This window comes from Pristis pectinata, chromosome 8, assembly GCF_009764475.1.
Source record: "Pristis pectinata isolate sPriPec2 chromosome 8, sPriPec2.1.pri, whole genome shotgun sequence".
Lineage (NCBI taxonomy): Eukaryota > Metazoa > Chordata > Chondrichthyes > Rhinopristiformes > Pristidae > Pristis > Pristis pectinata.
This window is the reverse complement of record NC_067412.1, coordinates 76,515,843-76,533,771: the sequence shown is the minus strand read 5'-3', so window position 1 is coordinate 76,533,771 and position 17,929 is coordinate 76,515,843. Positions and strand designations below refer to the sequence as shown.

General features: G+C 39.8%; 1 protein-coding gene across 2 annotated transcripts in view; it reads left to right on the top strand.

Moving 5' to 3' along the window:
• The window catches only part of efnb1 (ephrin-B1), a 151,685-nt gene that overhangs the window by 86,602 nt on the left and 47,154 nt on the right, over positions 1 to 17,929 (top strand). For both annotated transcript variants that reach the window (XM_052021932.1, XM_052021931.1), the window contains exon 2: positions 7,403 to 7,680. In XM_052021932.1, the coding sequence (XP_051877892.1) occupies positions 7,403 to 7,680 (278 nt within the window). The remainder of the gene's footprint in view (positions 1 to 7,402; positions 7,681 to 17,929) is intronic.

Sequence of the window (17,929 nt, the reverse complement as noted above, 5' to 3'; positions counted from 1 at the left end):
CAGTAAAAATTCTCAGTGTGCCACTTGCATAAATAATCAATTTTGCTTAATTCCAGCTACATTATACTCCACGGTACTTTCATATTTCTAATAGTAAACCTAATATGTGATCAGACCTGCTACTTGATAAAGGTTACAATGAATTCTCAGCCATCAGCTTGATTCCCTGTTATGTGTCTCCAGAACCCTGATTAATTTTATGTAGTGGTCTTATGAGAAACCCATTCCAAGACTCCTAATTCTTCTTGCGGCACTCCTAAGCATTACCATTGATTTTATGATTGATGATGAAGAAGTTCAGATGAAATGTTTACTGTCTCTCTCCATACTGGTGCTACGTGACCTGCTGAGTATTCCCAACATTTTGTTTTTATTTCAGATGTCTGACATCTGCAGAATTTTTTCTTTTCATTGAAAGGAAATTAGATCAATTCTTGACTTTTGTGTAGCTGATCAACAACAGCCCACAAAACTGACTATTGGGGATAATCCATTTCCTGAAGAAACGATCAGTTCCTTCAAAGTAGTGTCTCCAGTGGGAGTACCGTGTCGCTTATAGTCATTTGGATGGAGAGGGTATAGTTCCATGAGCATGAATAACGCATGTCTGGATTATAAAACTGCAGGAGCCAATTGCATACTGCCATTCACTTGCTATAGTGAATGACTCTCCTTGTTCTGTTAGCATTGTAAAGCTCCTTTCTCCAGAAGTTTGTGAAAAGCTCTGGATTTGTCTATCCTCACCTTTTAACATCTGAGAGAATGATAGTGGACAGGAATGTAAACACGGGAGGGTGGCGACAGGAAGCTGATTATGGAATATTTACACAGAAACATACTTGTATGTGTATAAGTAGAAACCTGTTGATTCCTGCATAAATTGGCAAAGCTATGAGTGGAGTGTGGCCTTACACCGAAGGCTGTGAGCCGTGTTGAAGTTGGATGTTGGTAAAGGGATCGGGTCATTGTGCAACCCAAGACTAATTGGTTCAATATTAAAATGTTGATGTTTCCGCTGTATTCTATGTTGTCTGTGTTTTGACTATATCTCTCCGTTGACGGTATGCTTTTTTTTGCCCTTGGGGAGGAATCTTGGATATGTGCATTCAGTTTTAAAGCAGCAGTCACATTATCAACACTTTTTGTTTGTGAATACTGCTCTTAGTGAAGTTTTCTTTTTGGAAGTGTAAATCTTTCCACTGGAGACGCTCAGTATTAGGATTGGGTAGTTCCAAGTCTTACAAAGCATGGGTTAAATGCAGATGAAAGCCCTCTGCTCAGCCTCAGTCCAGCTTCAGAGAGCGCACTCTTGTATATCTTGGTTGATATTTTTCCATTACCTCCCCATTGCTGTCTATTGTTCTCCAATGCCTGGAGTTTAACATTCTCACGTTCAAATCAGTTTGTGATTTTACTTCTGTCCTTGAACTCCTGCCTTCGAACTAACCCCTTCTTACCAAACCCTTCCGATGCTCTGCTCTGATTCTGTTATGACTGGTATGACCTTCAGGTGTCAGGCCTCAGTCCTTCTCTAATTTCTTCTGCGACCCCATCTTTTCCTTTTCATGACCTTCTGTGCCTCGCGTGCCACTTTGACTATCACATCTTCTAAAGGTCCAGATTTCTGGTACTTACCATTGTTTCATCACGGAAGTGGACAGAGCAGCAGAGTACAATGGCATTGGCTAAATTGTCAATCTTGGTTCTTTCTCCAAAAAAAAATCAATTCAGTCTTTATAAAATAAAGAATTTGTGTAAAATAAGTCTTCAGGAGTTCTTTTAAAAAATTAAAAAATGATTTTAATGTTTTAGTGTTATTTTTCTAATGTTTACTTTTATCTGGTGTTATTATATCACCAAGAGTTCAGAATACCTACCTGAGCATATTACAGTTCGACCATGCATGAATTCAGCATCCATTTCTGGTCTTTGAGACCAGTTTACCTTGAAGCACTACAGGATAAAAAGGAAAAGAACCACAAGACTGATCACATTCTTTGAAATCACAGTCATGAGGAAAGATGTAAGAACCATGCTTGTGCAATTTACAGAGCTATGCAAGATTGTACAAAAGCGCAGATTCTGGAAATTTAATTTAACCTGTGTGAGTAGACCATGGGATCCTGTGTTGAAACTCGTAAAAGTGACTGGTAAAGAAGACTTTCCTTTAAACAAAGGATAATAAGCATGCACAGTGAGTAGAATGATTTTTAAAATTACTTAAAAAGCAGCTGTTTGCTACGATGAAGATGTCAAGGCCAATCCTGGAGGGATGAGCTGAAGTTGTCCGAGTGTCTTGTGATGTAACTGCTAGATACATTTACAATTCCTGTAGTTTGCCACAAACTTGTATAGTAAAATAATAGAATAGTCCCCACTTTTTCTGTTTTGTGGAGGGAGATAATGAAGGATGAGAGTGCTGTAGCACTATGAGGAGCTACAGACCATACACAATCTGCCCAGGCTTTTTATTTGTCAAGGTCTGAAAAGGCTGCAATTTTCCCCTGACACCACGACTGAGAGATGCCAGCTGTTGAAATCTGGCTTGCAGCATCTTTCCATGAGGGCACTGCTTTGTCAGTAACTGTGAAGGTGACACCAGCATTAACTTTTACAGTTTCTGGTGACATGTCATTCAGAGAGGGTGGTTCGTTGTTGCAATATGTTTGTCACAGCTGCTCCATTTAGGCATGGTTCTGGTTTCATGGACATGGAGAGGGAAAAAGAAAATGAAGTGGAGACATGGGTTAAGACAGTAATTTTCTTTGTCTTTGCTTAAGTGGGGTTATCAGACAGAGGAAAGATTCCACTGGAAGTACCAGCCTGTCTATGACGTGCTGCTTTCTCTGCGTGTTCACCACAAGGAACACAAGCACCAGTTTGTATTTCTTGGAGCACTTTTAAAGTAGAAAATCAGTGTGTGGTTTCCTAGCTGATGGTGGTGAATTGATTCTGTGAAAGAATCTCTCAGCTGCATCTTTAACTTTAACCATTATATGTGGGATTTTTTATTTGCTTTCTAGTAATGTTGCTGCTTTCTAGATTATTCCTGAAGCAAATGCAATTCATCGTCAGATGATTTGGGCTTACAGATATCCTTTTGCCTGTTTAAAACCTAAAATGCTACTGAGGTAACAGTTGTGTGAATACTTCGCATGAGGAATTGTAGGACGTGCGTTTAAACTCACTGCTCAACTCCTAGGCCTCATCCATCTACACAAGAAACTCATTTTGAGACCAAAGGTGCAAAGAGAAATGGGCAAGCAGGGAAGTTGGGAGTTTTTATTTAACTGTAGAACACTTTGGGATGTCATGAGTTCAAGAATGGTAGCATGTACAGATACAGATCCTAAGAAACTTTATTTTATAGAAAGTTCCGTTATAGCAGAGCAGGCTGTAGTTGCCTTCAAAGCACAAATTTCAACAAGTTGTCCCAATTGTGGTTGCACTGTAACCACTAATCCATCAATTGCATTATGGAAACATGCATTATAGCGGAATTACCTGTAAGTGCAAATTCATTCTTGGGGACCAGCAATTAATTTCACTGGAGGATGACATATTCTCCCTCGTGATTTGCTTTCACCCTAGTCCATGGTTGAAGCCAATCTCATATTTATATCCCACCTCATCACAACTCCAATCTGCCAATCAAATTAAGGCTGATTCAAACCAGCATCTATTGTAGGATTTGATATTGGCAGCAGCCTGAAAGTCAAATAGATGCAAGGTGGACTCCTAAATTTCAAAAGTTACCATTTTGCTTTTGGATATCCTTTTTTCTTCTGTTTTTTTCGAGGAGTAGTCTCTGTCTACTTATAAAGTAGATAAAACGTGAAACTGCATACATCCCATCTTTGCATCTACCCCTTTTATCTCCTCTCAAGACTGTTCATTTTTATAATGTTTATTCCTGTATGTCTCTGTGTATAATTTTTGTGGTAGTTCCATCAGGTTTGGTACGGTGTCATGGCTGTTGCCTATCTGTGCTAAGAAAATATACAAGTCCTTGTACCAGGTCATAAAAATTCTTAATGCAACACTATCTGGAAATGGAAATCTACAGCCATCTCAAGCAATAGGTTTCCAGCATCAAACAATGAAGCACTGATGGACCTTGGGCTTTGTGCTGTTACAGCAATTAAACGATGTGGCTCTAAAGGCAAATACTTTTAGCTGCAAACCAATATGTTACTAGGTATAATGTTGATGCCTTTACAAAGCAACATATCACCTGATTTCTGGTGAGGAACATTACAAGAAACCTAGTAAACTATATATTGTACCATACAATAGAGCATTAGACAAAGGCAGTTTTGTATAAGTAGATCTCGGCATTTGATAAGACCCCTTTGGTCATGTTTGGGCTCTGCAAAGGCTGATAGGGTTACCACAGTGTTCTCAGAATCGAGTTACAAGTTTACCAGATGGTTTGTTTAACCTCATACTTACCAGCAGACGAAGAAAAACATGCACATCTGACCCGTTAAAGTGTTTAATTGTGATCTGGGGGACATTTAAAAAATATTGCTCATTTAACTGGTTATGTTCTTAAAAAAGAATCACAGGCTACTCTCTGTAAATGATAATTGGAGCTTGTGTGGGAAGTAAAATGAAATACTCAGTTTAAACTGTTCGCTTTTGTTGGCCATCTGTCCTTGTAATTCCTTAATCCAAGGAACATCAGAACATTACTCTACATGACTGGCACAATGCTTAGTGGGGATATAAAATAATTGGAATGTAATCCAACCAGCTACTGCTCCATTCCTTTGTGAATGTAATGGGATGATTGGAACTTGTGTTGTGTCCACACTGAGAGAATTCACAATTTGTTTATTTCAATGGCTCTACCTTTTTAGATCAGTTTCTTCCCTCGGGGCATTCGGTACCCTTTAATCCTTTGTTCAAAATCCATATCTGAAATTGGATGTTGTCAGTGATGAGAGAATTTATATGTCCCTCATGGTTTTTATATGTGTCAACTTTCCAGAGTGATTACCAAATTAACCTGGCCCAAGACCACTGAGAGCAATTTCTTCTACCCTCCAACCTGATCCCCATTTAACTGTGATTAGCTTTAAATCTGAATCTTATCTTGGATGATGTCTCTTCCCTGTTAAGCCATCGAAAGGGAACTGTTGAGTCCTGTGTTTGGGTGCACTTGTATCTGTGTTCCAAATTTTAAGGATCTGCTGAACCCAATGTCTATTAAAAATCAAAGCTCAGGAAAAGGAATTAGCCGTCACCTCCAGATCTCAAGGAAGGAATGATCCCATGTCACCAAGGATTCCACTCCCTGTAATGCATATGCCTGCTAGTACTGGGTAATCTATTGTAAAGATACTCTGTAACAAGACCCTGGCCTAAAAATTCTTGCCAAGCCCTTAGATTAAGAATCAATAAAGAAAGCTGAGATAAAACGAAATGAAATGCATCTTCTTAAATCAAGAAATCATTTAGCACCTGAGCGTCTGATTATTCACCAGGCAATACTCCAAGTGTCTCTTCAGTGAGCGTCAAAGCTACTTGATTCCGAGAACCACCGCCCTCTAGGGATGTTGCAATATACATAAGTTCTGTTGTTTTGCTGTTTGGTGTGGCCGAGCCAGAGAGAAAATTTGGTGGAACCTTATTCAAATTTTACAATGTAGGAGCGAAGCTCAGCCTATTTTAATTTCATCCTTCTTTTTATTTGCTGGGAATAAAGTTTGTTAATCTGCAGAACATTTGTTTCCTGTTTCTGTATATATGAGTTTGTGACTATCTGAATGCATTTGTCCAGATGTTAGTGGATTGCCTGGACTTGAGAAAGTATTTGTTTAGCCTGTTTCATGACCTTAAGATGCTCCAAAGTATTTTCCAGCCAATGAAAATCTTTTGAACTGAAGCCACTGTAATTGTAGGGGTCACCTATGTCATGTCAAAAAGCAAGACAGATTGGGATATTAACATTTTCTTTTGCTTAGAACAGATTTTCCCTTGTTTATTCTTTTGAGGGGATTGAATAATACTGAACAATTTTGCATGTGTGATCCTGCCTGTACACAATTTTTGCAAAGTTATATTCATTCCTAAAGATCTCAACCTTGTGAAACATCCTCAATGTTGGAGGCAAGTGATGTGGAGACTGGTGGTATGGATTTAATTAAATGGCAGTAATTTGCTGAGGGTAGGTACAAGAATAAAATCTCTTATGACATGGTGCTCCCTGTTTCTTGGGGATTGGGGATTCTGCAATAAACATGGGGCATTGGCATTTTGTGTATGTGAGATACTTTGATATATGGAAAGTAAATAATAAAATTACACTCAATTCTCACTGGTGGTTACTATCTTCTTGACATAGTTTACACTTCATTTATGGTATTGTGGATTTTCATTTGTCTTGGCCAAAAATATTGTATTGGAATGGAGTTCTGTGTATACTGGCTGCCATTGTTTCACCTTTCCCAAGTACTGCTTCTAACGTGAGTCCAGAGTGTTGGTGTCCATGGGGTTATCACTTTGGCACATCATGTTTGAACTTGGCCCAGGCTACATGTTCCAGTAGAGGGGACAAAGAATGCCATCAAGAATGGGAATCTCAGTTTAATTACTTTCCTCCTTTAACCTCGCAACACTTAAGAATAATTGTAGTGATTTAGGTTTTGCTCCAGCTAAGATAAACAGACTCCTCCCAGATCATGAATCAAAGGAGCTAAGTAGATTTTTAAGAAACAAAACCTTACAGTGACATTAGAGTGTTAGCAGAGTGACTGACTGAAAATTGGATTTGATGGAGTGTGACGTTCCCCAGTGACCCCAGGTTGTGAGTTTTCACTTTGCTCCAGGTGACTTGAGGAGCAGTGAAATTTTGGCTCAGTTTATCTGGTGATAGAAATGTTGTATTTTTGGAAAGACAGTTGGAGGAAGAGTAGTTTAAGTTGTCCCTAGGGTTGAATGAGTGAATACACCAACTTGTGATATGAAGTTCAAAAGAGCAGGAATGGCTGTACTTGGATCCTGGACTTTGCTGAGTTAATAGATCTCAGTCAAAGCTGTGCTGCACTTAGCCTTGATGGCTCTGGGCAAGGAAGCAGAAATTCTAACTGGCTTGTGCCACTAATCGCTGTTCTTTTGTAAAGTGTTCATGTGTGGATATTGAGGAATAATAGGACGTGACATATCCCACACCTCAGGAATGCAATGGGTGAAAGCCATGTGGCAAGGGAATTCATATACTCATCCCATTATATTAAACATAAAGTTGCACTTAAGGGTCATTATCAGCCTAATACAATGGTTCATTGATGCTCATCGAAGTTATTGCCCTACAAAGATCCTTTAATAGATTCATTTGGTGGTGGATGAATTGTGAAAAATGTTAGATTAAAAATTAATTCTTTTATTCTCCTTTTAGGTTCCAAGCTGGAAAAGGCCTGGTATTGTACCCAGAAATTGGTGACAGACTGGATATAATCTGCCCAAAACTGAACAATCAAGGCCAATATGAATATTACAAGCTGTACCTAGTGACCAAGGACCAGGCGGAATCATGCAGAACTGTCATCGACCCCCACTTGCTTGTCACATGTAACAAACCTGATAAGGAAATAAAATTCACTATCAAATTCCAGGAGTATAGCCCCAATTACAGGGGGCTAGAGTTCAAAAGGGGCCAGAATTACTTCATCATCTGTGAGTACCCATGGGGGTGTTGGGGATTAAGATTTATCTGTTTAGTTTATTATAATGTGGGATTGCTGGCAAAGAAATTTAGGAACATCAACAATGTGGTCCAGGCTAGGAAGTCAATTTAAAATGTAGATAGGATGCAAATAAAGCGTAGCTGAATAGACTCACTTGACATCCAATTTTCCATTCAAATTTTCTTCATTTGGAATATCCAGGAGAAAGTGAGACTCAAGGTTATCAACAGACCTCTCCCTAGTAAAGATAAAGTTCTTTTAACTGTCTGAGTTGCAAATTATTTTTGAGTTGCAGCCGAAGTTAATTCAATATCTGATAAACCTTCAGATGGGCAATGCTCTTGTTTACATTTCTTTTAAGTGGTGACATTCAAGACAACAATGGACTTTTGGAATCTGGATGAATGGAAATCGGGTGGGCAAGTAGGGTTGAGGAAAATGATCAAATCATATACATCGAAAATAATAAATTCTATGTTTTTAACAAAATTAAAAATAAACAATTAAATGGTTTGCACTAGCAGGAATAAGAATTTAGAATATAGAACATAGAACAGTACATCGCAGGAACAGGCCCTTCGGCCCACTATGTTGTGCCAAACTAATTAAACTAGTAATTAAATGCCTAACTAATCTAATCCCTTCTGCCTACACTCCATATCCCTCCATTGTCTGCACATTCATGTGCCTATCTAAGAGCCTCTTAAACGCCTCTATCGTATTTGCCTCCACTACCACCCCGGCAGCGCATTCCAGGCACCTACCTCTCTACGTGTGTGTGTGTGTGTGTGTGTGTGTGTGTGTGTGTGTGTGTAAAAAAAAAAAAAAAAATCCTTCCCCGCACACTTCCTTTGAACTTGCCCCTTCTTGCCTTAAAATTCATGCCCTCTAGTATTAGACATTTCGATCCTGGGAAAAAGATACTGGCTGTCTATTCTGTCCGTGCCTTTCATAATCTTATAAACTTTTATCGGGTCTCCCCTCAGCCTCCGCCGCTCCAGAGAAAAGCAACCAAGTTTGTCTATATTTGCACATGGCCTCTAATCCAGGCAACGTCATCCTGGTAAACCTCTTCTGCACCCTCTCCAAACTTCCACATCCTTCCTATAATGGGGCGACCAGAATTGAATGCAATACTCCAGATGCGGCCTAACTAGAGTTTTATAAAGCAACAAAACTTCCTGACTCTTGAACTCAATGCCTTCGCTACTAAAGGCAAGCAGCCCATACGCCTTCTTTACCCCCTAATTTAATGGGAATGCATTAAATAATTCATTGAAGTAGTGTACAAAAGAAGATCTTATTTTAAGAGACAAAAGCAGCCTTTTGAAAGAGCCTTGTCTCTTTAATCTGTTAGCAGAAACAACCCTTTTGATTTAAAACATCCAATTATGGTGCTAGATTTATTGCTTAAAGCTATTAGATTTGATAATTTATTGACTCAAATAACCTAAATTCTTAGATTTTGAGATCCCAAGGTAATTATAGATGAGGAAGGTGATTTGGCTCATCTGAGCTGATCTACCCAGAGTGTCCCTAAAGTACCTTCAACGTAGCGTCTAATTGCTTCTGCAATAACTCTAGGATTTCACCACTAATATCCGGTGATTCATTTCTTTTGTTGATCAACGTGTGCTAAATTTATTTTTTACTTTTTAAAACTGTGACCCTTATTCAACTCTCAAAGTTTAGTTTAAAGTAATTGTTTACCTTTTTCATATCATTAACTTTGTTGGACTCCACTCTGCGTTCAATCTTAAAGCAGTTCCTTTCACAGCTGAAAATTACAAGGCGCCTGGACAGTCACATTAAACAAATGTGGTGCAGACAGCAGGCTAATGTTTTTATTTCAAGGGTCCGGCTGCTGCAGTTTTCTCTTACCCGTCACATTCAGTGTCTTGTGTGCATTAGTGTCATTATTGTATATACAATTTAACATGTACAACGTCCTCCTTTTGTACTTCACAATGCTAAATGCTTAAGTGAGAAGACCTAGCGTAAAATGGGTTCCCTGTGCCAGAGTCTACAATCTGGAAATAGGCAGTTCATCTTTAAGTTACAACAAAGCGGGACTATTGCTTTGAAGAGCTGCCTCATCACAAGTGGCTGGGGCATTCTGCAGGCTACATGTGCGCATGTAAATCACAACAATGGCATCCATGCATGAGTTGTATGCATGTGTTCATGTGCCTTCCTGCATTAATGTTTCACACACACTTAAGGACCCAACAGGAAAATCATGCTGCATGTGGCTAGCCCTGAATTACACTGCGAAGGATTTTCCTTACACTTATCATTATGCCACTCATTTCTAGTCAATGAGGAGAGACTAGAAAAACTAGCCCCAGTTTTTTGCATCTCTCCTCATAATTCAAACCTTCAACACTAGGGGTCAGCCTTTGGCTCTTCTTTGCTTGGCCCCCAATGCTTGGATATCATTCTTGTACCTTGGTGATCAAAATAGATCATCGTGTTCTAGTTGTGTTCTGATATATCTCACCTGCTTCTGAGTAATTAACTATCCTATCAAGTCATTGAGGTAAGGGTGAATGAATGGGTTTTATTGTATATGATGAATTATTTCTTGCAGTAAATCAAAATCTTGTTTCCTTTTCCCACTCTCCTTTTGTAAAACAAATCCTTCAAGGAGGCATTCCTGTAAAAATCCAAATGAGAAAGCGTTGCCTTGAGACTGAATTTAAGCCAGATAAGCAAAGGTCTCTGAGAGCTAATCACTGACACTATTTTCTTAAAACATTTTAATAAGTGCAGGTGGGGTGTGAAGAAAGGGGTCCCGTGCACTTCTCTCAGGCGGATTGTGGCCACTAAATGAATGAGCCTTGTTTCTTTTGAAATCAATGAGCAGTGATCGGTGAATAAATTAACCATGGAAGAAATGGGCCTAATCAATGTGCGCACACATTGTCTTCTATCCACTGCCTGCTGCTACGGTTCTTATGTGAATGATATCTTGCAACCTCGGAACAGCCAATTATTAGATCAAGAGCAATTGGAGTGATGGGCTGTGTCACAAAGCATTTTCTCCTTTAACGGCCTGAAGGCTGTGACGTGTCAGGAATGCTTTTAATTGTATTAATGGTGCTGCCCATCTGAAACACTCAAAGATTGTCACTTTTTTCCTTTGATGCCAATTTTCTACTATAACTGTAGTGAATGATTCTCATTATATTGAGTGCAGACCTCCATACAATGTAACATCTCAAAGCCTTCCCAGGACCTCAAGCTAGGAAAGTACTTTTATTGTTATTTCTTTCCACCAGTAATTGGTAACCATTTAACAAGGAAGTTTGGTGGTGTTAGTTTGCCATTAGTGGTGTATTTTCCAAGTCTTCCCTGTATTGCTCTGTCCTGGTGAAATTGTCAAATATTTCTCAAAACAAATGCTTTTGTGGAAGCTTGTATGAGAGAGTCCAATTTTTTTTCTCCTTCAGGAGACAAGTGATTTAAAAAGTGTTTGGTAGCTGGACCCTTGAGACAATGCCCCTCTCACCCCACCCCACCCCAATATGTATACCCCATCATCTTTTTTGTCCCTTGCTTCTCTCTCTGCCTCTCCTTCACCACACCCATCTCCTCATCACCACCTTATTCTTCTCCAAATTCTTTCCTAACTTACCTCACACTGCTACCACACTCACTTGCTAACCACCACCCCCCCCCCACCCCAACCTTTCTCCAAGCCTCCCTCTCACCTATGAGTAACTCACAAGTGCCATCTTGTTCATCTTTCCCTTCTCCCATTCTTAACTGGGCATTCTCTCTTTGGCTTTCTTCTCTTGTCAGCTGTTAAACTGATTTTCTGATGTGTTTTTTTTTCTGCTTCAGAGCAGCAAGCTGGATGGTACCGACAGCTGCCTGTCATAGTTTACAGGCACAATCTGTCATCAATCCTTTCCCATGTGCTTTAAGGCTGGCATCTAATGAACTTAATTGCTTTTATAAGTTTTGTGTTTAATTTCCTCTCTTAACAGAAACAGAAAATAAAAATTTATTGACACCAAATACCTAAAACTTTTAATAAGGTAATGAAACTACATTTTTGCACATGGGGGGGGGGGGTGGGGGTGGAAGATGGGCAGTGAGAAGAGTAAGGTGGGAGAGCTTGAAACACAAATAGCTCGCCCCATAAAACGGGTTCCTAGATTGTCATCATTTCATTGCCGTAGATGAATGTCATCATTTCTTGGCACAAATATGTAAGGTACAATAATAGCAAAACAAAATACTGCACTTGTATAGCACCTCATCAAATCTCTAAGGTCATATTGCACAAAAAATGAATCTGTGATGCAGTGGCTATTGTGCAGGCAAACCTCAGACTGCAAAGGTCAGTAATTCTGTTCTTGTCTTTGCTGGTCAACAGTGATAATACAAATTTTGGTCTGTTCCTGTCAGTTTTCTCATCAGGGCACTGTTGAAATTATTATGAGGGAAAGTTTGCATCCTTGTCCTGTGTGTTTAGTGAAGCCCAGATTTGGCAGTTAATGCTGAGGAGTGGTGAAACCATGATCTCTTGTTATCTTAGTGTGGAGATATACCACATTTCCAGACCATTGTGTGCAGGCTAACCTGCTTGTTTGAAAGAAGAATGTTGAGAGGCAATGTGATTGCTGCTTTTAGGATTCCAAAGAGCCTAGCTATGATAGACCACTGCTATTTTTAGGATTCTAAGAGGATTAATGTGGAAATTGACGAGCTCTTTTGCCTTGCCCAGAACAGTAGCACTAGAGGACATAGACTAATTTGAAAAGCACAGGGAGATGGGAAGTCTGGATTCAAATTGAATCTGTGGAGAAGATATTTCAGTGGGTGAGCCATCAATCTGTTTGAGCCTGCTTTTAGCAAGTTGAATTCACACAGTAGTGAAGCACAGGATTCCACGGAAACAGAAACCTGGCAAATTTCACACACTGCTCCTGGGGATGGCAGATGCTACTTTTAATTGTAATTTTCTTGAACATTATAAAATTGTGAATAGTGACAGAATTGCTATTTCCATCAAAAGAGGAATGTTGATCAGGACACCAGGCCAAATCCTTGTTTTTGTTTGATAAAATAGTTTCCTGTTAAATTCCTGGAACCTTGTCATTGCTCCTTTAGTCAATTCAACTTGTCTGAAAATAAAGTTTCCAAAGCTATTGGTTATCTAAATATTAGGTGAGTTACAGGAGTTATGAGCACTGCTGGGAGTAAACAGAAGTCCTGGTGAGTGAGATGATGAAGGGTTAATTTTAAATATCCAGTATGGGTGGCCAAAGATACAATACAAATGCCAATGCACAAAAGAAAATATCAAAACCATCACAGAGCAGAATGATTCCCCCCATTCCTCCACTCCCCAGGTGTCTGTTTGTGGGTCATTTGTCTGTGGAAATGGTCTTGACTCCTGACTGTTTTGGTTCTGTTTAAGTTCCACTCTAGACCCCTGTCTGTGCCAAAACCCCATTGAGCACATCTTTTAAATGATACAAGGTTTTAATGACAGGGCAATAGAATGTGGGTCAAGGTTTAATCCCAGTGGATGAACTGTCTCTTTTATACCCCTCCTCCACTCCCTTTTCTTTTTTATTTCATGCCTGTTGACCTCTCACTAGGAAGATTTTCTCTTGCTCTTGGAAGTGGTCTGGTAGACTGAGTTACAAAAGAAACATTGAGATTTATCTCCCAGGAAGTTGGATAACCTTGAAGCAATTCAGTACAAGCCACAACAGTTTGGACTCGTTCAGAAAAAATTATCATGTGATAGTACCAGGATATCATGTAAATGGTGGAAACAAAAAGATTGCAGGAGACTTAAAAGATGCAGTATGGGGTGGGTTGAGGTTGGTAGTGGAGCTTATGTTTTCTCCAACTTGATCTGCACTGAGTGAACAATGCTGTCATTCTGTTCATTTGACTCAAATCTGTAGCACTGGGTTAGAGTACAATTTTTCTGTACCATCTTTCAAATTCAGTGGAAGAATAAGCAAAGCAAAGTCAGTGTCCTCTCCTAGACCAACATCCCCTGCAATGAGGCCTAGTTGCACTTGGTCGGCTGTATTGGGCAGGCCACGTCGCTTGCTGCTTGATGCCAGAATCTCAAACAGATGCTCTATTTGAGCTGTCGTGGGTAAATGTTACCTGGCAGATAGGAAGAGATTCAATAATACGTTCAAAACCTGCTTGAAGAAATACCATATTCCCTCTGACTCCAGGTCCAGGGAATCTCTGGTCCATCTGGGCTGATATTGAGAACCTTAAGCCCAGGTGCCAGGAGCACAAAGAAGCCACGCATCAGTGTCAGAAGGAGTGCAACACCTCTCAAACTATGCACCTGCCACCCGGTTAGCCACCTCTGGCAGAAGTCTGCAGTTCCCACATTGGTCTCATCAGCTACCTGACAATGCACAAAACCAGAGTGGAAGCAACTCATCCTCAATGAGAAGGAGAAGTTGTTGTCAGAAGCTATAGAGCCCAGAACCTGGAGTTCATCCACTTTTGGTGACCTAAATGGGCACAATGTTTTGCCTTGGCACCAAATTGGGTATCTCATAAAATTGCTACATTGGGATAGAAAGTGCTCTCACCTTTGATGCAATTTTACCCATTGAGTCAGAAATACACACTGTGTATGCTGACAACTCCACTTGCATGAGAGGCAACAGATATATGACTAACTGTTAGTATATTGTGACAGAAAGTGTCTGGTCCAACTCCCCAGTGGGTGGGTCTTGCATCAGAAATGAACACAAATATTTTCAGGCACGCATAAGTCATTTTTAGGTAGGAATTACTCCTTGAAAAAAGAGCTGCAAATGTTTCACTTTCCAATACCTTTTCTAGGTCTAATTGTTTTGCGGTGGAATACTAAGCGCGCACAGGAGCTTTGCTAATAGAGTTTGTGGTCTTGGCAACTCCCAGACTGATACTTCCAGCAAATAGTCCACTGACAATCACCATGTAGATTTAAACATGTAAAATGGCACTGAGTCAGAGGACAGGAGGATTCCATCACCATTACAGCCAGGTCCAATAACATCTGTAAATCCAGCTGGTGCTTCAGGCAGCAGTCAGGACCAGGAAACTTAATGGACTTCCCCCATACTAGAAGGGACACAAAGCTGATTATATTTAGGACCAGGTATATTTTTGATCTGTAGCATCAGCTGCTATATAGGATGGGAGAAATTCATCTTTGATTACTGTTCCTTATCTGACTAATCCAGTATTTCACATAAAGGAGAGATTCATTTGTTTGTTGTTCCTAGTCTATATAATCCAGCTGTACAGGTTAAGGGAATTCATCGATGCTGACCAACCCTAAACTAGTGTGAGAATATGAGCCATTGTACCTGAGAATGTTTGCAGCTCCACTTTCCTGAGAACTTTCAAGCCACAGGTTAAAGTAGGGTACATGTGCAGCTGCCATGTCAGGGAAGGGTTCTTTTCACTTGCAGTGTCTCGGAGATTGCTTTGAAGTCTCTGGGACACCTGTAATTTCCATGAATTGCAGAAGACTACAAGTTAAATTCACAATTCGTGAGTTATAGTCCACATAATCTATTTCACTGCCTTTAATGGAACTGATGCTGGACATGAGTACAATGGGTGGCTAGTACAGTTGCATACTTTTGGCACCAGAAGCCAAAGATGAATTACTTCCTATGACCTTATTTATAATGACCTAGCTGCATATTCCAGCTGAAGTAATATAGTAAACTTATCCACGTCTTCCAGTGAGGACATTATAAAGTTACACACACTTCATGTGTGTGCACATTTAAATACATGTATAAAGAAAAATAATGTTCTCTGACAGTCTTCTCACAGCTACAGCTTGTGAAATTCTGGGGCCATCTGGTCGATTAAGAGATTATTGTAAAACGTCCATTGAGCAAATATGCTGTGTATTCAAGTTTCTCCTCTAATTGCACTGTAGCTTTAGAAGCCTTAACTGAAACACGGCTTCATTTTAAATCACTTAGCAATGTTCCATAGTCAACATCAAGAATGCACTATACATCAAAATCAAGTTCTTCTATCTCCCTCACCGCCCTTTATATTTCCTTAGTGTTGTGACAAGTTGAATTGTGTGGAGTGATTAAGATTGGAGCAATTGGGAAATGGGAGGGTGGTGAATGTTTTGAAAACATTAGAAGACCCCAACATGATCATCATTTCCCTGACGGTTAAGATCGTATATTCATCTCCTCCAATAATTTTGGGGCTGCTCTGTGACCTTTGGTTTGTTGGCTGACCTCGCTTTGCCTGCCTACTTCCTACACATTTTCATACAGTTTTGATATACACTGGAATACATGTATTGCTTACACATGTTAAGGTTATGTGGAGTGGAGGTATAAGGTGGTGTCTGCAAACTGCCCCTTCATGAAGTTGTTACCAAGCCATTGATATGCTGGGCTGGTAGCATGACCAGGATACCCAAATAATCAATATGAATATACAACCTTTATAACTTAAAATAAACTATGTAGAAATTTACATGGTGCTGGAGGGATCAGAATGCAGGGAGAAAATGGGAGAATGAGACCATGTACATCTCCCAGAACATTCCCTCAACACAGTACCAATGTCGTTATACAAACCTACCCTGTGAAGAGAATGTTACCATTTTGTCACCATTGTTACACTGGAAAGCATGGAGATGTTATTGGAAACCCTGTCTGGCACAATAAATATAATTTGAAACCTTCCTGCTGATCTGGTTCCAATTAGAGATGGTGAATACCACAAACAGTAGTTATAGTGAGAACATGGCTTCACAATGAAGAGACTACAAGGGTTGGGTGGCAGAGAACTCATAAGTGAGGGATTGTAGGAGCAAACTGGGGGGTGTTATGGCATATATGCTACCACCTGCAGGTTTGCCTTATTGTTTTTCATTCATTGTCTTAAACTAGATTTAAGTAGTAGAAGTCCCTGGCTGATAGCATGGGGCATGCTTTCACCATACTGTTTGCATGCTCAAAACCACCTTCTCAAGAGCAGTACATTCTGGTCTTGATAACGATGTGATTGAAACAAATCATAACAGTATTGAGGTTCCTTTAAAAAAAGAAAAACTCTGAGAAATGACAAGGTGACTGGGTAAATTCAGTCATTTGAAAGGACCAAATATGCAGGAGGGTTAAAGGAAAGTCATAAAAACTGCAGAGGCTGAACACTAGTGCTTCACAAAGCTGTCACTCATCTGTTTCTTCCAATGTAGAGGAAGCCACATTGTGAATATCAAATGCCATACACCAGATTGGAAGAAGTGTCTGTGAATGTCCTCTTCACCTTGTCGCGGGAATACTATATTATAACCGAAAAAGTCTCAATTTGTTGTGAAATACTTGTGCTAGAAGTTAAATGTAACAAGTTGTACAAAAAAGTGGGATCCGGAAAAATGTCTGTACATGTATGACATATCTGTCTGACTTCAAAGGGCACAGCTAGATGACTCAGTATTGTAACCGCAAAAGCTTGCTACTTGAGGAAGTAAAGCGGAGCTTTAACTAACCGCAAAATTAATCAGAATTAGGAACACGTGGTACCTGACCCAGTTAGAAGTAAATATAAACAGCAGATCCAGGCACCACAGGCAGTCTGTTCCTAGGCTTGGCAAGCAGACGGAAAAGAGACTTCGGTCCACCTCCTAGTTGAGGACTACCTTATCTCCGAAAAGAGTCTTTGAGACCAACTCCTTGTTGAGTAACGGAGAATCAGTCTTGAGGGAATAACGGTGTGAAAAGATAGCCTAAGGGCTCACTCCTTGTTGAGGACACATCATCTCTCAAAAGACTTACAATAAAACTGCTTGCTATATAACCCCTAAGGAGCATTTGAGTGATTTCTCTTACAGCATTTTTGTTATTTTAGAAGATAGAGCATTAATTGCTGGTAAGATAACTTGTTTTCTCTTTATACGCTATTGCTGGAATCTTGGTTTGTTAAAATCTGCAAAAACTAATGTTGTAGTAATTAACTGATTTGGCGAAAATTAAAATTACTATTTTGTATAAGATTAATGCCTAATGTGACTCATTCAATGGTAAAGGGGTAAGAGGTAAGGATATAGCTGCCGGAAATCTCTGTAAAAACTTTGGAGTTAGAACTGTCTCAGGTGCTATAGGCAGGAAAGACCTACGTTAAACTCCCTAGAATTTATCAGGACATATCTCGATTAGCATCCCTTATACTCCGAAAGTAACAAAGCCGTAATAGAGGGAGAGTAC